This window comes from Thunnus maccoyii, chromosome 5 (assembly GCF_910596095.1).
Source record: "Thunnus maccoyii chromosome 5, fThuMac1.1, whole genome shotgun sequence".
Taxonomy (NCBI): Eukaryota; Metazoa; Chordata; class Actinopteri; order Scombriformes; family Scombridae; genus Thunnus; species Thunnus maccoyii.
The window spans coordinates 14,932,055-14,953,071 of record NC_056537.1 but is presented as its reverse complement, the minus strand read 5'-3'; the positions used below and the strand labels follow the sequence as shown (position 1 = coordinate 14,953,071).

Below are 21,017 nucleotides of genomic sequence, written 5' to 3'. Positions count from 1 at the left end.
GTAAGTGTTTGATGTGTTTCTATCATGTCGACCATCCACACTGGTCTCTTTGCTCTGCTCCTTTCCTGAAAGAATGAAAGTTGCTGTTGACCTAACAGATGGCCTGAGAGAACACTGATAACTATTCACTGTTTGTTCTCACTGGTGGGTGTGTTTTACACCAAAATGTGTTGGCATGGTTGTTTCACTTGGTACACGACTAAGCCACCGAAACAAAGACATGGGCAACACTCAGGTGCAGGTAGGCTGGAAATGTTCACTGTGATTTTAAACACTTTATCTAGATTTATGGAACTACATAAGATGGTTTTCAGTGTATTTAATTTGTTCACCAGGGATGGTTCATAAGTTGAGTATGTTTTCTATGAAGGCATATACAGGTCAGTATCTTTCATGTTTTGTGTGTTTAACAGCCAATAAGATGACAATTATATTAAGTTTTAGGTGAAGTGAAGAAAAAACACTTTTTCCAGCATCAGAAGGAACACAAACTATCTTTAAATGCCACTGCATGTGAAACTCTAAGCTGAACCTCTGTGTCCAGCCTCCAGAGGAAGCTTACTGCAACCTGGACACCCGTGAAGGTTTACCGGTGGTTCAGCTCTACGTGATGCCGTCCTTCTTCCTGGCGGTGCTGATCCTCGGGCTGCCCCTCAACCTGCTCTCCCTTTGGGTTTTCATCCACCGCCTGCGGCGTTGGACCCGCAGCACGGTATTCCTCTTCAACCTGACCCTGGCTGACACCTCCTGGCTGCTGGCCTTGCCTTTCCTCATCCACTACCATCTGGGCCAGCTGTACTGGAGCCTGGGGCTGCCATTCTGCACGACTGTGAGGATGCTTTATCACAACTACTTCTACCTCAGCATCTTCTTCGTCACCTGCATCAGTGTGGACCGGTATCTAGCCATCGTGCACCCGCTGCGCTCTCTGATGCTGCTGGGCCGGAGGCAGACCTGTGTGCTGTGTGTGGTGGTCTGGGTGGCCGCTCTGGTCCTCAGCATACCTGTTGCCAAGATGACTATGATCCAGACTTGCCCTGAGAGCAACCGCACCGTGTGCGCCCTGTACATACTGCTGAGTGGGACCGGGGAGACCCTCCCCTATTCCCTCCTCTGCTCCATCATCGGCTTCATCTTCCCGCTGCTTTCCATCTGCTACTGCGGCCTCCGCAGCGTCGGAGAGCTGCGCCGCCGGCCCTGCCGCCCCGACCCGCACAACAAGCAGCGGCGACTCCGGCGGGTGCTGAGCGTAGCGCTGGTCCTCTTTGCCCTGTTTTACCTGCCCTACCACCTGATCCGCAACGCAGCCATCGTGATGCGAGCGGTCTACCCTGACAACCCCGCCTCCTGGCGCCCTGCAGACCTGGCCTTCGCCCTGGAGATGTGCATCTGCAGCCTCATCACCTGCGTCAACCCTCTGTTCAGCTGCTTCATAGGCCGCCAGTTCAAGAGGGAGTTTCGCGTCACTTTTGCTGTCTTGTTTCCCAAGTGTCCTGGGATGCAGGTAGCCTCAATGATATCTAAGCAGACCCGGATGAAGGTGAGAAAAAGGCAGCGGATGGCTACTGTCAGTCCTGTGTGCGCACTGCCTGCACCTAGATCCTAAAGATGTACATTAATACTGTTCTTTATGTCTTATGTCATAAACAATGAAACTGTATTAAAACATTTATACGTTCCTTGTTTAATCACTTGTTTTCTTTAATTGGTGAAATTTGATAAATACACTGTATATAACAATGGTTCCCAGTCTATCTCATTTAATCTCCTATCAGTTGAGATCTCTTACACAACACTGCCTCTGCGTGGTTGACTGCATATCTACTGTACTACAGTCTGACTCCACATTCAATCTTCTTTCTCTCTTCAGTGAAAAATATTAGAATTATTAGTGAACACCAAGCCTTTCTTCAGTTTTAGCTCAGAAGTTTCACTGTCTGTAAACGTCGCAGGTCAAGAGAAATGTAGAGGTTGGGAGAAGGGGGTAACGGGGCGGGGGGGTCGTTGATTTGCTCCTGCTGCAGTAAGTGATTTATAAGTGGTCGGAGCTCATCCTCACCTTTTTTTTCTATTCAGTTAAATGAAAGTGAGGGAGAAGGGTTACGCAATTGTCGCCGTTCCCAGATTTCTAAGTGGTAAATGAATTAGAGGAGAGGAGTGGTGGGAGGAGGGGCGCTGCGCGGAGCTGCTGACAGGTAGACTAGCTGTGCGCTGTCCGCGGTGCTGAAACCTCCTCCGGCTGCTGCCTCACCGGAGATCCTCACCTCAGATCAGACCGGTGCTCCTGATAACCTCCACTGGCTGAGGCTTGTCCACCCATTTTCCCACCACGATTTCTCAGTGAATCTTTTCAAAAATCTTCAACTTTTTTATTTTCTGTTTGGCTGTTTTTCTAATCGCTGGCTGGATCTTAAGATGGCACTGCATGGATTAACATTGCGCAAGGCAGAAGCGGACTTATTTGACTGCTGTTTTGTGACTGTGAAACCAGCCCTTTCAGACTGAACGTGTTTCCCCTTCTTTCTCCAGCTCATCTTTTCAGGACATCGAGACGTTTTCTGCTTGAAAGAAAGAGGCGCATTATTTGGATTAATATCTTAACAATATGCTCATTAATGCCGCACTTCCATTTGTTATAGTATTATAGAATTTTTAAAAAAAGATCATTTGGATATGGAGCCAGGCAAGGAGAAAGCTCTCCCTACCTCTAAAGAGGGAATAAAACAAATCGCAGGAAAGGCCCTCGGGAATCTGTACAGGTAAGGCGAAGAAATGACCATTTATTCTTGTTTTATAAACACAGAATTTATTCTATCGTGAGAAATTTAAAAAAAAAAAAAAAAGGAAATATCCAGATGTGAAGATCACACAAAACATTGGCATTGGCTTTCAACGTGTTTATTCCTTAATCACAAATGAATCCAAGAGGGAAAATTTCTCCTTTTTAAAGATGAATTACGGATAGGATGCTGAATGCAGAGTCGTGTGGCCCGAATATTTAAGGATCAGATATTTCCCTGGAGGATGATCCCCCCTCCACCAGCAGCTGTGGGTGTTTTTTAATAATTAATGAAACAGAACGAGTCGTGACACAAGGTCGGAGGATATCTATTACCTTATGTATCCATCTGTATTAATTCAAGATCGATGCACTTCACATCAATTGACTTCCTATATTCTTCTTCACAGTGTCAGAAGGAGCTAAATGAAACGCAGTGCGAAAGAAAACTGATAACTGATTGAAAAGCAAACAGATGATCAGAGTCAATAGAATAAAGGAGCTGGATGTAGAGGAGCAGATGTCTAAAACTGAACTATTATTTCATATCATCGCAATTATTAAGCCAGAAAAAAACGAATTTTGTACAAATCTAAAAATACGAATCATGTACAAAATATACGTTTTTAGCTGCTCGTGTGAGCTCCTGCACACATCTTATTCGTTTATTTCTTGGGGCTTAAATGGCTTTAAATGGATGAATTTGATTACAAGCTGCAAAACAGAAACGTGACTCGAAGCTGTGAAAGAAGAAGAAAAAAAAAATCTGTTGGTTTCATTGAAGCTCCAGCAGGCCTGTTATTTCACAGGATGAGGCCTTCAGATTTCAACGTTTAGTTTCTTTTTCTTCTTCTTCTTCTTAAATTAAACTTCAATTTCATTTTGACAAATTCCAGGAGAGACACAAAGCAACATACCGACGCCACATTTATGAGAGCTAATTAAAAAACAAAAAAAAGGCTAAATTAAGTGTGATGCTGATATTGCTGCAATGCGGTATGAAGGTCATTTTCTCTTCGTGTGTCAACGAGCCTTTCTTTTACAGAAACATGGAGAATTTCAGCAAGGAACGACAAAAAAAACACTCTGACTTTACTAAAAAAAACGGTGCAGGCTTTAGGGGGCCTGTGCCAAATTCAAAGAAAGAAATAAGAAATGATGAAGGCCTGTGGATGAAAGACCACAATGTGAAGATGAGTGCTAATTTCCTCTGTTGCATAAGCTTTAAGAGGCATGTGAATAAATATAGAAGTATATACAGGGGGGTTATTCTGCAGTTTTTCGGGGTTTTTTTAGAGAAAATGAACGAAATAGTGCGTTTTCTCCTCGTAGTTCTCAATTCTGCTTCCTCGGATGTTTGATTTCATTCATCCAGCTGTGGATATAACGAGTAAAAACGAGTATTTTGACGGCTTGTCGTGCAGGAGATTGGAAAGAAAGCAGCAAACAGGTGAAGTGATCGAGCTGACGGAGGATGGGAGACCCAGGGATGGCCAGGAGCGGAAGAAGCCCCTGTGTGACTGTACGTGTTTCGGGCTCCCGCGCAGATACATCATCGCCATGCTGAGCGGGCTCGGCTTCTGCATCTCCTTCGGCATCCGATGTAACTTGGGTGTGGCCATCGTCAGCATGGTCAATAACAGCACAATCCATCAAAACGGCAAGATCATCATCAAAGAGGTGACTGTAAACTCCGCCCCGTTTACACCCCACGAGCCCCCATGTTTGATAGGTAATGAGGGCCAGAGCCAATAGACTGATCGATGGGCTTTAGTAGTTAAACCCACTTGGAAAACCTCAACTAAGTCTCTATGAAGCCGTTTTAATTGAAATTCGTGGGTTTGGGCTGTATATTATAGTAAAAAGAAACAAACTAATTGCAGGTTCTTAATATTTTTATTTTTCTGCTTTTATTACTATTTAATCGATCACTTTATAGGCACGCTGACGTCACGTATGAAGCATCAGAGCGTCAGTTTGAATTAGACTTGATATCCGGCTAAAAATATTTTCACTGACAGCATTTCACACTTGGAGTCATTTATCACCGTGTTACAGCTGGGGGTTTTTTTTGTTAAAGATTTTACTGGAGAAAAATAGAAAAGTAATTAAAATGTGTTTTTATTTTTTATTTATTTTGTTTGTATCTGAAAGAAAGCGAAATTCAACTGGGACCCAGAGACTGTGGGGATGATTCATGGCTCCTTCTTCTGGGGCTACATAGTTACTCAGATTCCAGGAGGATATATTTCCTCAAGACTGGCTGCAAACAGGTAAATGCACAAGATCATTTCTTATGATTAACTGCAAAAAAATATTGTAGGTAGAGTATGTATTTAGTAAGAGCTCTTATAGGATATTATATTATTACTTTATTATCTTAAAGTATTATTAATATTTAGGTGTAATATTTGTGCTGGTCTGTCATGGTTTGAAGAAAGAAGCCTGACCTTACAGCAGATAAACTGGGGATTTGGCTGATGCCCGCCGGACGTGCCTCCTCATGTTAATGAGCTCCCACGAGACGACCATGTCTAATCCTTTATGTTCAGAGGCATGGCAACCACACCAGCCGAAAGCCATGTGTGAAATGTGGTTATAAGCAATGATTGTAGTACGGTTTCAATAGACATATAGCACATTATTCCAATAACAACTGATTAGTCAGCTACTGTACCAGTCATGCGTGGGAAACAAAGATCTGTGATCAATCTGTAGAGGAATACAGGATCAGCTTTATTGGCTTTATTGGTTTTATTACACAGCTGAACACAGATCATTAAATATAAACATATCACCATTATGTACAAGCAAGTAGGTGAAAAAATACATATAGAAACAACAACATACATGTGTATATACAAGTAGAACAGTTTATTTGTAAATTGTAAAGGATATAAGTGGTGTAAAGGTGTGTAATGGTACGAGAAGTGCTGAAATACATATTGAATGTGTTAAAAAATATGATAATTTTTTAATATTCATACAGTAGGTGGTTATGTACAGTATATACAGCCTGCTCAGATATATATTTAAGTAATTAAGTAATGGATGATATGTGTACATGTTATTGCATATTTTGTATTTTTAAACTAATATTCATAATTTGTAGACGCAAATTATTACAACAAAACAGTAAAAACCTCTTTGTAGAATCATATAAATATTAAAGTGTTGCTTAAGGAGGAGATAAAAAGCCATGTGAAGGCGGATAAGGTCATCTCAGACGTACTATAAATCCTTGGATTGTTAGATTTTTCATGAGGCAAATGGAGCCTAAATAAGATGCGAATCTTTGAAGAGCTTCATCATGCCAAGTCAGCTGAGCCCACTGACGCCTTCTGCTGCAAACACCTCCTGTCCTCACTCCCCTGGAAGCTGAATAACTGCCTGTTGTGTGTGTGTGGCATACAATTAGGATTGATTTATCCTCCTTAACAGTATTATTCCACTATAGAATTAACATTGTATAATATCTATAAATCTACTGGAAGTACTTGAAACTGACTCTTTTGTCTCACTGAATAAGACGATGATCTTGTTTTCTTAATATTCTGACAAATAATCCAAACTCACTGTCTGTGCAGAGTTTTTGGGGCTGCCATCGTGCTGACATCTACCTTGAACATGTTCATTCCCTCTGCTGCCCGGGCGCACTATGGATGTGTCATCTTTGTGAGGATATTACAAGGGTTGGTGGAGGTACTGATGCACAGTTTGCACGTCAGATCTTGACCTTTAAAAGACTCCAAAATGATGCCTCATTATCAAGCCGAGAGCTGAACTCAACCCCTAATGAAATTGTCCTGACATTTTGTATTTAACTGCGTTTTACGGAAATCTTGTGTTCATACTGTTCTGCTTTGCTTTCTATTTGGACCTGTGCTGGAAAATAAAGCCCCATTATGGAGAAGATCCATTCATTATACTGTACACAATCAGTCGGATTAGTCCACAAACAGCAAACAGGACTAAACCCCTTGAATAGCAGCTTATAGTGTATTGGTTTATCTGGACAAAATTGCTCCATGTTCACATAGAAACACAATGAACAAAAGAGATAAAAACCACTTGATGGAGGCGGCTCCCACAGCTCGATAGAAAGGACAAGATTTCAGAGAGAGATGCTATTATCAGGCTGAAGGTCGCTCTCTTTTGTTATTTTGTTTGGCTGCATACTGTGGTTTCAATAGGAGCTCATGACCATTGAGAGACAGAGCAGCCTGCGTTCGGCGCCCATCGACTTATTACTGCAAATTAAACATTAGCATTTCAGGGTGTCTCCCACTGCAAGCCCCAGCAATTTGTGTCTATCAATAGTTGATTGTATGCCACTTAGTGTGTAATGAAGATTTAATGGGAGCAATTCAGTTTTTCTTCCATGAACTGGGTAGTCAGCTTGAATTTGCACTGACTCACACCTAAGCCATTAGTCTCTATTAGAAAGGTCAGCTACAATGCATGTCAGTTTGTTTGTTATTAACCACAATTTGTCTTGTGCGTCTTTGGCAAATGAGAACAGACTACGTCAATCAAGTGGCATGTCTGTACATGATGTAAATTCTTTTGACTGAAAGTGGAAAAATGGATGTGAACTTGATTGATGAATTTAGAAAATAGAAACAATTTGTGCCGTCATAGGAAAAATTTAAAGAAATATGTTCAAGCTGGTGGAAAGTGACCCTTCTGTGTTCATTGTGTGACTGTGATGTCATTTGTCACTGTGCAGGGAGTGACTTATCCAGCCTGCCACGGGATCTGGAGTAAATGGGCTCCACCGCTGGAGAGAAGTCGTCTGGCCACCATCTCCTTCTGTGGTATTTAATCTACAACACACATAGTCCGGTTTCTGTGAAAAAAAAAAGAAGATATGGATTTTATCATCACATTACTTCATACACTGAAAAGCAGGTTTCTAATTGCAAAATATAGCCCCTTAAATGTGTGTAAATCTCTTCTGAACACAGTTGTGGGACAACACGGCTCTCTGAATGAGCAGCCAGGATCAAATTCTGCTTGGTCATAATATTATGTGTCCTATGCAGGATCCTACGCTGGTGCAGTGATAGCCATGCCTCTGGCCGGGATCTTGGTCCAGTACACAGGATGGTCCTCTGTCTTCTACGTGTACGGTGAGTATCACTGTCATAAAATCACTTCATTTTAACTCCACACTGTCTGACAGCATAGTATAGTGTGCATTCTGTACCCGCTTGTTCCAGCTCTTCAGTGAATCTATGTGATGTTTACACTGAGTGAAATATTCAAACCCAAGTATCCATGATTTTTATGGCTGCATCATTATATAAACTGGACATTTTCCCCCAAATTCAGACCAAAATATTTGATGTCTTAAGAATTTTTGGGATGTAAACTAGATTTTAAAATAAAGCTGTACCTCTTGAGTTTGTACTGACTAACCCACCAGCAGATCAGTGAGTTCTGTTAAATAAATTAGATTCTTGATGCCGTCCTCCTTATGATCTGCACAGGATCCTTTGGGTTAGTGTGGTACCTGTTCTGGATCTTGGTGTCCTATGAGAGTCCCGCAGAGCACCCGACCATCACCGACGAGGAGCGCCGTTACATCGAGGAGAGCATCGGTGAAAGTGCCCAGCTGATGGGTGCCATGGAAGTGAGTTCTCATCACTCAGTACCCTTTGATTCATAACACCATGACAAGTACAGTTCATCCAGCTGATTTTCTGTTTGTCACGTTCTGTTTTAACAGAAATTCAAGACCCCCTGGAGGAAGTTCTTCTCCTCTATGCCCGTCTATGCAATCATCGTGGCCAACTTCTGCAGGAGCTGGACCTTCTATCTGCTCCTCATCAGCCAGCCTGCGTACTTTGAAGAGGTGTTTGGTTTTGAAATAAGCAAGGTAAATAAATCCCTTATAATGCCTGGTATCAGCCCTAAAAGTACCCTCAAACGTCATGTGATTCTTTCAGGATTACAAGCTATGATTCTCTCAGATATGAATTGTTTAAGTTCAGTGCAAGTTAATTTCTATAAAATACAAATCAAACATTTTCTGTCCTATCCTGCAGTGAAAAAAGTACAACAATGCTGCTGTTCATTCGGTGTATATTGTAATGATATTGTAACAGTCTAACATTGTGTATTTATTCTATTAATTAATATTAAGAATCATTTTAAAGTTGACAAAAGTGTTATTTGGATTGTTGGCTGTGGAGGCCAAATATTACAAATATCTATTAGAATCGACCTAAAATTAATTATTAAGAAGTAAGAGAGGTTAGTGCATATAGTGAAGTGACTAATCTATTACCATTCAAATAAGTAATATGCCTAACTCTGTTAAATGGTTCGCCTTGACTTAAAATGTCAGATGAATTCACTTTGAAAATATTTATTGGGAATCATTACCTCAGTTTTTTAAATTGAAGGTGACATTTTTTCAGTGCCCTGTCACAAGATATTTCTAACTTTCCCTTTCACTTTATGAAAATAGATTTGAACACTATTTAACAAAATGAATCAATTATAGGGGCTGTGGTTTGGCCATTTTATATTCCTAGAGTGCCTCATCTAAGCAACAGTTTCCAGTTAATCTTCAAATCTCATAATCTTTGCCCTCCCGTGAGAGTCTGCAGCATGAATCAAGCAGGTCTGGCAGCTGTAATTCAGCTTCAGGATGAGATCCTGTGATTACTGCAGGTGATATATTGCTCAGATTTGACGCTGCAGTCAGAGGTTAAAACGCAGGCAAAGATTTGTTCTGAGACTGAAAGAATCATCGTTGTTGTGACAAATCTCTTTGTCGCTGTCACATCCGCTTCTGACGTGTGTGTTTGACGGTTTCTCAGGTTGGGATACTATCGGCGCTCCCTCACTTGGTCATGACCATCATCGTGCCATTAGGAGGCCAGTTAGCCGACTACCTGCGTACTCACAACATCATGTCCACCACTATGGTCCGTAAAATCATGAACTGTGGAGGTGAGGATTTATGAATCAAATATTCATCTATTAATATGATAATGTAGAAGTCTTCCTTATCAGTACATCTTCTTGTTTTTAGGGTTTGGTATGGAGGCCACTCTCTTACTGGTAGTTGGTTATTCTCACAGTAAGGGCATGGCCATCTCTTTCTTAGTCCTGGCTGTGGGTTTTAGTGGTTTTGCAATATCAGGTGAGTCTCAAAATGATTCTAATTCAAATTCGAACCATTTTCTATTCAAAAAAGTGCAAAACTTTCAATATTCACTCTTTCTGTGTTGCAGGTTTCAATGTCAACCATCTAGACATCGCTCCTCGCTATGCCAGCATCCTCATGGGGATATCCAACGGTGTGGGTACCTTGTCAGGGATGGTCTGCCCTCTAATAGTGGGCGCCATGACAAAAAACAAGGTGAGTCATTTCTATTTATACAGTGCAGTGATGTGAATGTTAATGCAGGATAAAGCAGATGGGAATATTTGCAAACTCCTAAAGCCCCTGAAAACATGGTGTCAAATCTCAAGCACTTCTCTACGACATCAATTATTCATTACTACATGTGCAACAATTAAATTTAAAGTTTGGGAAAAACATTTTTAGGTATTATTTGCTTCAAGCTTAACACTCAAAAACAAGTCTGCTTCATCAGAACTGTGTGGGTGTGGCTTTTTCATATTTGATTGTTCTGGCAACATAAGTAAACAGCAACGAAACTGTCATCAGATTTTGATGCAGGACAATTGCTGATTGGTGCAAAGACATAAGTTACATCACCTTTTACTGCCCAATTCAAACAATACAAAAACACAAATATAGAAATTTTCATGTGAAACAACCAAAACTGTTCCAACTTTGGCAGAAAATTTTAGGCTCATGCTGTACCTCATTCTTCATAATCAGAAGCTGATTGAGAAAATGAGGTTTTTAAGTCCTTTAAGGAGTGACTCAACTTGACTACAACTGCTTCCTGTCCCCAGACACGGGAAGAGTGGCAGTACGTCTTCCTCATTGCTTCCCTCGTGCATTACGGGGGTGTGGTGTTTTATGGGATCTTTGCATCTGGGGAGAAACAGCCATGGGCCGACCCTGAAGAAACCAGCGAAGAGAAGTGCGGCTTCATTGATGAGGACGAGCTGGCCGAAGAGACAGGCGACATCACACAGAGTTACGGCGCGATGGGGGGCCCGGCTAAAAGCTACGGGGCCACCGCACAGCTCAATGGAGGTTGGGTTCAGGACTGGGATAAGACAGAGGAGTACGTCCAGGAACCAGCGGGGAAGATGTACGCCGAGCGTGGCTACTCTTAGGCCAGACACATTCAGTTATGGTGAGTCGGATTACAAAAAACAGACTTTCCATCACGGATTGCACAAATAAGCATTATATTAGATAGTTAAATCCATTCTGTGTATTCTAGTAAAATGGTTACTACTAGTTTCAAACAGCTAGTGTAAAGAAATAGTTAATTGCAATGCAGAACAATCCTCATTAGATTCTCACATGTTTCTCATCACATCTACCTACAGTAGGGCTTCACTATAAAGAAAGAAAACTGCAGGCCTATGTTGTACTTCTTAGGCACTCAAACCTCATGAATTTACTTGAACAACATGAGCCAGATGACACTGCAGTTGACCATCCTATAGGGTCTTTCTCGGAAATACCACTCTGATTGCACTGAAACTATAAGTATTCTAAAACAAGATTATATTCTGTTTCTCAAATGTGTTTTATGTACTGTATATATCTGTATACTGTTTCTGTGAGACTATTGTGGATTTGGGTCGTTGATCTGTGTTAACATTAATATAAAAGGCCATATTTTTCATGGACAGTACCTTTTCAGGGAGATGTCTGCTTGCAAAAAAGGTCTTCTTCTTCTCGAGCGAGGCCTATAATACACTATAAGACAAAAATAGCGTGAGTGAAGTTGAACCGTAGAATTTTAGTGTGTGTTTGTTTGCATGAATTTGCTCAAATCAATGTTCAGATGCAGCCGACTCACGGTCACTGATAGTCCTCATTCAGCCTACTGCTTTGTACTTAGATAAGTGTCTTCTGCCATTATAAATAATAAAAATGAACTTTCATAATCAGGTTCTGGTCGTGATGTGAGACAAATCAAAAAAGTTTTGAAGGTGATTGCTCAGAAGACATTGTTTATTGATGTTTGGTGTGCACTGCAATAAATTCTGTGTACCAGCTGCCACCCATCACATTCTGTTTTGTAATGTAACACTGGCTTGCTGTATCTAACTGTAATTGTTTTGGAGTCATGTGATGATCAACATTAAGGTGTGTGTTTTAACAAATTACTAGTGTCCGGAGAATCCAGATTTAGTGCTCATGATGCAGGACATGTTGTTGCATTTTGACAACAAGGCATGCAGTACTGTACACGAACAACCAGGTTTTGTGATCTCTTGGTGTTTCTTGGTTGTTCTCATTGTCACCAAAAGTACTTTCTTGACACTTTGATATTGTCACATTTGAGTGGACCACATGAATTAATAGATTGCTCTTCCACCTGACTTTATTTGCTATTTGAACACTTTCTGCATTTGCTGTATGAAATCTGCAAGGATGTGTAAAATATATGAATATTTAAGAATGTTTAAGATGACCAAAAGATGCTATTTATGGCTTTGTGCCTGAAGTTTATGTAAACAGATAAATGTGATTTTATGGCTTCAAATTATTGTGTTTAATGAAAAAGAGGTATGTTGATGTCAAAAAGTGTTAAAAAAAATGCTCATATCATTTTATAAAAAAGCAAAACAACCAAAAGTCATGTTTTTGTCATTCTTAGTCACCTTTTCACCTATACTGTAGCACACGAGGACATATTTGAAGGTTAGTGGTCAGCAGAGACTGGAGGCAGACTACCTAACCAGTTAACCACCTTTTCCAATCAGTGCATCTCCTGTTCTCTCCACGTTTCTCATTAGTAAATCAATGGCTGAGGTCTCCGGAGTCCAGGAGAGAGTATTGGACCCTGTAGGTTGGTAATTGGTAAGAGAAGAAAAGAACCGCAATGTTAACGCTATTACTGGTTTTTACATCCCTACAAACGAGGATCATTTTCTGTCTTCCCAAAGAGTCCTGACTTTAATATGCAGTGCAACACCTGCTGCTAAAGGTGTCGTGGGCGTATAAAAGTGTGACGACCCTATTAAATCTCTCCGCATCACCTCGCACCTTCCTAACCGTACAGGAAAAAAGAAAAAACTGAGAAGAAGCCTGTAAGGTGTGTAATGTGAAATATTATATTTGCAACACACCCTGTTTGCCCCTCAGTGTGTCCTCCATCTACACATCTGAGGTCAACAGTGTTACATGTAGCACATTCAGCTATTGACCCAACTCCAACATTAAATCTAATTGCGTGAGAAATCAATACTGTTTAACTCCAGAATGCATTGCAGTTTTCAAACAAAAATGTTTATCAATAAAGTTTAAATTCAGATAAAATGTATTGATGACTAGGAAGGCCATATTACCTGCATAGTTGTTTTATTTTACACATGTTTGCTGGAAGAACGATGAACTAAAATACTGAATTATAAGCTGGTCATTATACTGGAAAGACACTTAATTTACATTTTAATAAAATGCCTGAATGCAATTCTTTGATTCCTATTACATCACCAGCAATAATTAGTGACAAATGCAAAAGGACACAACTGACCTACAGGGTGAAACCTGAATGCAACATTAGTTCTGTGATGAAATCATCCAATGAAAATCTGGATCTGCACTGTTTGAAAGACTAGGAAGAGTTTGTTATAGATTCATACAACAACTGGATAAAATTTGGTCTTAAAGTATTCCTTCAATCAAAGAAATTATTACTGAAAAAAGAGTTAGAACAATATGCAGATAGACATTTTTACCTAATAGTTTTACCTGAGAAAAGTAAAAAAAAAAGGCATCAAATCAAAGCAAAAACTTGTGCAATATAGTATGATGTAAAAAATGTCAATATAAAATGTGTAGTTCATTATAAGAATATCAATATACATGTTTTATGGTATCATATTGATCTTAATCTCATGGATTCTGTAGTTTCTTTTGCACACATGCATAATATGTTAAGAATGTGCATATTCGGATGCACAGAAACCATCAAGCATTGTCAATTTGCACGACTCCAAATGTAGGAATGTACACGAATATTTCCCTCACTATTAAACCGCACATTCAGGGAGTTGCAAAAGAACTGACGGAGGTCTTACGGCCCACAGTGAAATCTGAAGTCAGAAGTGTAGAGACAGAACAAGAGAGGTGGTATTATCGTCTGTGGCGCCTGTGTGCTGCTCTGCAGCCCGTCAGTGAGGTGGTAAATAATTCAGGACAACATGGCGTCCATCCATCCACATGCATCAGTCTGAGCTTCTCTGCAGCATGAAGGGCCCAATGGTGTGCATGACTCTGGATATATCAAAGACCATGATTCTCACCATGCCTTTCAGCCTCTGCAGGTGGGAGTGACTCATGAAGAACAGATGCAGAATATGAGAGCCACATTTTCCAATGTGTGAGTCTCTGCAGCCCTTTGCATCTCATCTCTCTCCACCAGAGCTGCAGTGATAGACAGGCATGAAGTTTGTAGGGGTGAGAAGGGTTAAGCCTACAGATGAAGCTGGCCATCGGTTTTATGCGCACATGATGGACAGTTTGAATCAATTTAGTGCACAGCCGTTGTGTTCGGTCTGCAGAAGTCTTGTACTGTGTTGACTGATGGTTCGATCACAGGAAGCAGCTCCATGTCTGAGTCATCCCTCATCCACTGTCCTCAGTTTCTCCTCCGATAATCTGCCCATCTGAGGAGGGAAACCATTAACAACTCACCACCACCTGCTTCTCAGTGCACATGTTAATTTGACAGAAAACACAATTGTGCCACCAGCCTCGTGGAACATGTTTTCTCATGCTTAACCAGCCAGAGTGGTCATGGCTATTGCACCTGTGACGTGCCTGTTAGGGTGCACGGTAATTGGACAAAAATCTGGTGTCAACATTTCATTCACAGACAGAAATTCACTCAGCATTCCCCTGCCTGTAGTCTATATGTTTTTGCAGCATCTCAGATTCAGTCATTGTGATGTTTTTGGTGCTGTTTTGTCTGGTTGTGTGAGCGTGAGGGTAAGTGGAGGGGGATTGAGTAGTTGTCAGTCTGTTGGGCAGGTGCAGTTTGGCTCCTGGGGGACTGTAATGGGATGAGGCCCAGCCAGAATGAGTGTTTGATGACGGGGTTGCACTCGTCCCCTGAGACACTGCCTGCATGCAATTATCCTCCTGATCCGCTCTCTCCTTTCTAGTCTGCAAGTCTAAATTGTACACAGCAATCTCTCCACATTGCTGCCTCCATTAATTTACAATCTCAGATCAAGTCACCGACTGTAATTATAACCCAAAATGTCAAATGTAGAAATGGAATAATTACTGTTATATGACACCCTCCAGCGTGGCATTGCGCTACCTCAGGGCGATTGAATTTACACACACCTCCTTCTCCTCCCTTGCTAATTGCTTTATTAATGGAGAGCTCGGCACCTTGAATCAGTCTGTCTCACACGTAATAACATGACATATATCTGCTCTCCACCCACTGCCACACACACACTGAAATAAGTATATTTTAAGAAGATTGCTATGCTTCCAAACTCATTTCTGAAACTCCCATAACTGCTTTTGTTTCTTTTAAATCTCTTTTTTTATGAGCTTCTGCCTTCAATGCTCACTATAACCAAAGAGAGAAAAAAATCCTTTCTTTTATGATATGTAAATGTGTCCACTGCGGAAAAAAAAAAAGCTCCATCTCGCTTTGCTTACAACAACTGCAAGGACTGTGAGCTATTGTTATTTTCATCTGTGCTTACTTCCAAATTCTACTGAAACATTTATTAGCTCCAAACTAAATTTAAATCAACCGCAATGAGGCAGGAAAAACAGTGGTGCCAAGTTTGCATTATATAAGGGTTACATTTTCAGACCTGCTACGTGTCGAGTGAGAATTGCTTCTTTTATGACCACAGGAGGACAATGAGATTGCTATATCCAATTGTTTTTTTTTCCCTATGGTTTCCTATGTTGCATGTGAGGTAATCTATCACAAGTTGCTCCAGTTCCCCCTCCCCCATATCACATTACGCTGACAGCTTCATACCCTCCTCTCTACAACATGTTCATGTGGTATCACACACAGACAAAGGACGAGAGGCTGATAAGATTTTACACGATACACTCTGTGCTGGCAAAGCACCGCTGAGACAAATTTGGATAAAATGATGATAGAATATGCAGATAATAAGAAGAGAAATGTTGTGTTGTGATCCTCCGCACATTATTTTCTCTCACATGAAGAAGAATTCATATTTTGTCAAAAGCTAAAACACACATAAGCTTTCTTTGTTCTTCTTTTATTACCAACATGTAGTCACTGGGTGTTTTTCTAAAAACCGACCCCGCTCCCTCTCCTCATGTGCCAAAGTAGTGTTTCTGCAACCACAGCAGTCTGACAGTGCAGTTTTTACAGGACAATGTGACATTTCTTTCGTCTTTTTCCTCAAGAGCAGCACCAACATTTCATATGACTCATTAAAACCTACTATCATAACACTGAATCAGTCTTTTCCCTCACAATTTCACTGCGACAAACCAAATTAAAGCATCAGCACATGCCTGATGATCATCAGCATCCTCTGAGCGGGACACAGGTGTGCAGAGGGGCCCTCCTGCCTCTGTTATCCGTCACCGAGGCCAGACAGGGGCCAGGCTGGAGCGGCTTAGGCACGTGCCGAGGGAGGGCTCTACCCACACCACCCCGCCTCTCAGAGGACTCCCTATTCACACCACCAGATGGGGGCTGGATCTGAGTTTTAATGAATGCTATCTTTCATGGCCCTTTAGAAGCCGCAGAACAACAGCCGCCCTCAGCACGTCTCAGTGCAGTTTATTACCCCACGCTGTCAGAGAACAACGTTACAGTGGACAGGGGTAAGATGTGAGGAGGAAATACAGTATGTTTCATCTCACATCCAAATGTGCTATTTCCTTTCTTGGGGGAAATGTTTTACAAAAGAGAAGACTACAAAAAATGCTACATACTCACACACATTCTAGAGATTCACATGTTGTCAGGGCTTTGTAAAGTAGCTCCTGATATAAAGAACAGATATGAAAGATTCCTCTATGCAGGCAGCACATGTTTAAAGTGGGCTGGGTGTAATGGACCTCCTGTTGTTTGAAGTGATACAATAATACAACCCTGTAATTTCATCTTGCAGGTCAAGAGCAGAGGGCAATTTGTTCACATTTATGAGTCGATGTAACTGGTAGCTGCTTTAATTCAGAGGTTGGTTTGAACCCTCTGTTTGAGTAAAAATGGGTTATTTATATTTTTAGTTAAATAACATCACCCCACTGCCAAAGGAAACTAACACTCTCTGGCATGATGAGAAGGACAATAATATAGAGCTGCAATGATTAGTCGATAAATCAATCGACAGAAAATTCTCTGGTTCCAGCTTCTTAAATGGGGATATTTTCTGTTTTCTTTAGTAAACTGAATATCTTTGGGTTGTGGACTGTTGGTCGGGACAAAACAAGACATTTGAGGTTGAATCTTCAGCTTTAGAAAACAGTGATTGACATTTTTCACCAATTTTTGACATTTTATAGACCAAACAACTAATTAATTAACAGATTAATCGACAATGAAAATAACTGTTAGTTGCAGCCCACAATAATACTTTCTTTTACTATCAGCTGTCACGTATGTGGGTATGTACAGTAAATCCTTCATAAATAATGACTAAAACATGTTTCCATTGATACAGATTAATACTGATCTGCTTTTTCTTTTAAGCTCCTCATTTGAAGGCAGACAGTAACACATCTGAATCTTCATCATGGCTGCTCATCCACTCTGCAAGTTCTGTGTAAGGCTGTGAAGAAGAGTGAGAACCACAAAAACTAAAAAAAATTGAAAGTGTTGAAGACATTCTCTTGAAAATTCATTGCTGAATAAAACTCTAAAAATGTTTCTTTTTAATCTAAAATATATTGTTTTTACATCTTCTCACATTCTTGAAAACCCTGCAAGATCAAATCTGATCCACATTAATGCAATGATGAATCCAAATGAAATGAATTTGCATGTATTTATAAAACAGGAGCAGGTGAGATCTTTTTCAATCACTGTTGGCTTCCATCCAGTCCAATGCATATGTTCTTCATTGGTTGGAAATAAATTGGTTGTGTACATGCTGCCCCTTACTCAGTGACCCTTGTCTGTCTCTACGTGAATTGCTTTCATGGTGTGTTAAACGAGCCGTGGCCGTGTTGGTGTTTCCCTCCACGCGTCGGCCGAGGCTCTTATCCGCTGTCTGTCGGAGTTATGTCACACACCAGCTATTGTTGGACAGTGTGATTGAAGAAGCCTGATCTGACTAATTGATCCCTTGCCGCAGAGGTGCTCTGACACACGGACGAGGGGCCAAAATGTGTGAATTGGCAGTCGAGTCACATGACTGGCACAGAGACAGTCAAAATTATAGATTCAGACTCTGTGCAGCTTTTTAATGAAGAGGCAATACTGGCAGATGGTGTGTGAGAAAACAGCTTCAGGTGTATACAGTCAGAGAAGTGTAAACTGGATTAACAATGCTTTTGCCTCCTTTGTTTATTTCCTTCTCTTTACAGAATGATATTGAAACAACACATCTATAATAATTTGGTTGTAAAGTGGAATTAAGATGCTGAATGATGCCTTTAATCCCCAGAGACTAATTTATAAAGCGTGAACTATCACTGCCTGACAATTGCTTTCAATTTAACTCAGTCGGGTCTCGTGCTGCCACTGATTACAAGGCAGCATGTGATTCTGCCATCTGTCCAAACCCAGTAAGCTGTGCAATTAAACAAATGTCCCAATATATGAATTAAGAAAAATATCTTTTTGAAGCGAAAGAATAGTGCATCATATTTTCAGAGTTACCAGATCAAGAAAAATGAGTTTTAGAACATTGTCATCAATTACCTTTATATTTATTTTTTCATAACCAAACCTTAACTAATACGTTGTGCTTCTGTTTCTGTGTTAGTCTGCACACAATTATCTTCCACAAATTGAAAACAAAAAACTGCAACATAAAGAGTCAAGAATTGAAATGGAACAGAAACTTCTGTGAACTGACTGGATGACATTCAAGAATCAATCATGTCCTGTTAATGTGTATTTTGCGATGAAAACCTAAAGCTGTCAAACAAAGAGCTGAGTATTGTTTGACATTTTCCGATACAAGTACTGATACAGCAACTGAGTTTTAGTACTGATAACATAACCATGCTTTTCTTTCTATATCTTACAATGAGCAATATGAACATGTTTTTCAAGATGAAGCCAAAGTTCTTGGAAGTTACACATTGTCTAAACAAAGCAGCTGTTCAAAAACTTTCCCTGAATGAAATACTGTCTAAAATTGGCAAAATTATGATTTAAATCGGACACTGTCTGATCAGAGATTAAGTAAAGAAGAGCACATTTGATCCTGCTACAGTGCTACAGAAACATTTCATTTGGAACTAATTGAGATTGGATACCCAGCCACAGCCATCACATAGAGATAAAAACAAAGAAAAATAAATAAATATTCTGCTACATTCTGGCCATTGTATCCATTTTTAGAGTAACCCCAACTGACAGTCACTTGTTTATTTCTGACAAGAGGTCTCCCCACACACTCAGACCTCTGACATCAAAGTCTCCATCAGAAATCTTCAAATCATTTAGCTCTTTTTCTACATCGTTCCTCAGAGAGGGGCAGGCCTCAAACAAGGCCACAAAGTGCTCAGTCAGTTTCTGGAAGGTCACTGTGGGATTTGAGCTCGTTTTAACCCATTCATCGTCACTTAAACTGTACTCCATGTCTGAGGCCCACTTTTTCAGTACATCACAGTACACGTGTCTGAATTTCAGGCGTTCTTTAGCCAAGTTTATAAGCAGTGCAGAGGGTAGCGAAGAACACATGTGCTGCATCAGGATGTGTTTTTGCTGCAGCCAATCCAAGAGAAAATCCGCTGAAGCAGTTTGAGCAGCGGAGTTCGTCCCTGTCAGCAGAGCTGCAGCGATGACCAGACAGAAATGCTCTGATGCTCCTTCACATCCCTGAAGGACGGAGTCTAGAAAACGCTCTGCCCGGCAGGCTTCGCTGCCTTGGCTCAGCAGAGCACCCAGCCTCTCCATTAGCATCACCGCCTGCACCTCAGCATCAGCACCAGCAGCTGACAAGTCTGTGAGAGGAGTCAGGACTTTACAAGCAGATTTGCATTGAATGATGTAGCTGCACAGGCCGGTAACATCCTCATACTGTCCGTGCTTGATGTTCACTGGACTTGTGGTGTCAAAGAGCATCTTCATGATGGAGATGGGCAGCTCGGGGTTGTTCAACAGCCCAACGAGCAACACGTGTTGGCACCGGGAGAGCTCCGAGAAGCAGACCTCTCTGTAACCTGGGAAGACAGCCCGCAAATTTTTATTTGTGAGCTGCAGGTGCTTCTCCATGACCCTGCTTATTGAGCGGTTATTGTGATAGCTGGAGAAAACGAGTTCGCAGTACCGGGCCCAGTGAAAAGCTCTGGACACAGTCTGTTCATCCCACTGCTGCACCTCACCGCTGCGCGCCGCCACGGCCAGCAGCTCCACGGTGCTCGACAGGTTTCTCAGCACCGCCTCCATGTGGCGCTCTCTGCGGTCGCAGGAGCTCAGCCTCTGGGCTCCGGTGGTAGGACACCCACTGAGGAGGAGAGAAACAACATAAACATAAACACAAAATGCCCCAAAACCCCGCTGTAATAAACTAACTAGCAGGTTAGCTAGCTTCAAACAACGTCAACAAACTGTAACGTTCAACAGGACTTCCGGGGACACGTTTGAAAACAAAGTTAACGTTAACAGACGCGATTTTAAGGACAAAGAAAAGCGAACATGACACAAGTGTTTATAAAGCAGCATTCGGAGTAAACACACATAGTTACACTCACTTCGTCTTTGTCGTTTTCCGTTGTTTTCCTTTGGTACTTGTTTGTGCCGCCTGTACTTCTGCACATGCGCAGTGAGTCCTGAGAGTCAGCCAAGTTATTGTTCTTCAAAATAAAAGTCGCACTCTAACTTTATTTGTTTAGTTTAATTTTAATTTGGAACAAACTGGATCATCACACGGCACGAGCCAAGATAATGAAGAGGAAGAAAAGAAAAAGAAAAAGAAAAAA

At 41.1% G+C, this 21,017-nt stretch overlaps 3 protein-coding genes across 5 annotated transcripts; 2 read left to right on the top strand and 1 right to left on the bottom strand.

The window, feature by feature from the left end:
- Positions 1-175: 175 nt before the first annotated feature.
- On the top strand, positions 176-1,606 carry LOC121897331 (P2Y purinoceptor 6-like). Its single transcript, XM_042411736.1, has 2 exons — positions 176-241; positions 545-1,606. The coding sequence occupies exons 1-2, from the start codon at positions 176-178 to the stop codon at positions 1,604-1,606; spliced, it is 1,128 nt and encodes a 375-aa protein (XP_042267670.1).
- A 1,067-nt stretch (positions 1,607-2,673) lies between these two features.
- On the top strand, positions 2,674-11,462 carry slc17a6a (solute carrier family 17 member 6a). The gene is made up of 12 exons (XM_042411592.1): positions 2,674-2,759; positions 4,204-4,459; positions 4,934-5,052; positions 6,367-6,481; positions 7,509-7,596; positions 7,825-7,911; positions 8,272-8,414; positions 8,511-8,660; positions 9,610-9,742; positions 9,825-9,935; positions 10,027-10,154; positions 10,721-11,462. Exons 1-12 carry the CDS (start codon positions 2,674-2,676, stop codon positions 11,048-11,050), a joined length of 1,746 nt encoding a protein of 581 aa, XP_042267526.1. The 3' UTR covers positions 11,051-11,462.
- A 7,316-nt stretch (positions 11,463-18,778) lies between these two features.
- fancf (FA complementation group F) lies at positions 18,779-20,632 on the bottom strand. 3 transcript variants are annotated; one of them, XM_042411614.1, is made up of 2 exons: positions 20,342-20,487; positions 18,779-20,258 (listed from the first exon to the last, which is right to left on the bottom strand). In XM_042411614.1, exons 1-2 carry the CDS (start codon positions 20,400-20,402, stop codon positions 19,453-19,455), a joined length of 867 nt encoding a protein of 288 aa, XP_042267548.1. In that variant the 5' UTR covers positions 20,403-20,487; the 3' UTR covers positions 18,779-19,452. The 3 variants fall into 3 exon arrangements, with proteins under 3 accessions (XP_042267548.1, XP_042267547.1, XP_042267545.1); XM_042411613.1 differs by having other exon boundaries at positions 18,779-20,262; positions 20,346-20,487; XM_042411611.1 differs by having other exon boundaries at positions 18,779-20,632.
- Positions 20,633-21,017: the final 385 nt, after the last annotated feature.

What these genes read in the sequence shown, in the direction of transcription:
- slc17a6a (XM_042411592.1), top strand. Translation starts at nt 2,674, where the DNA reads ATGGAGCCAGGCAAGGAGAAAGCTCTCCCTACCTCTAAAGAGGGAATA. An exon ending in TATTACAAGGGTTGGTGGAG is followed by an intron (nt 6,482 to 7,508) that starts GTACTGATGCAC and finishes GTCACTGTGCAG; the next exon opens with GGAGTGACTTATCCAGCCTG. An exon ending in TAGTGGTTTTGCAATATCAG is followed by an intron (nt 9,936 to 10,026) that starts GTGAGTCTCAAA and finishes TCTGTGTTGCAG; the next exon opens with GTTTCAATGTCAACCATCTA.
- LOC121897331 (XM_042411736.1), top strand. Translation starts at nt 176, where the DNA reads ATGGTTGTTTCACTTGGTACACGACTAAGCCACCGAAACAAAGACATG. An exon ending in TGGGCAACACTCAGGTGCAG is followed by an intron (nt 242 to 544) that starts GTAGGCTGGAAA and finishes CTCTGTGTCCAG; the next exon opens with CCTCCAGAGGAAGCTTACTG.
- fancf (XM_042411611.1), bottom strand. Translation starts at nt 20,484, where the DNA reads ATGGAGGCGGTGCTGAGAAACCTGTCGAGCACCGTGGAGCTGCTGGCC.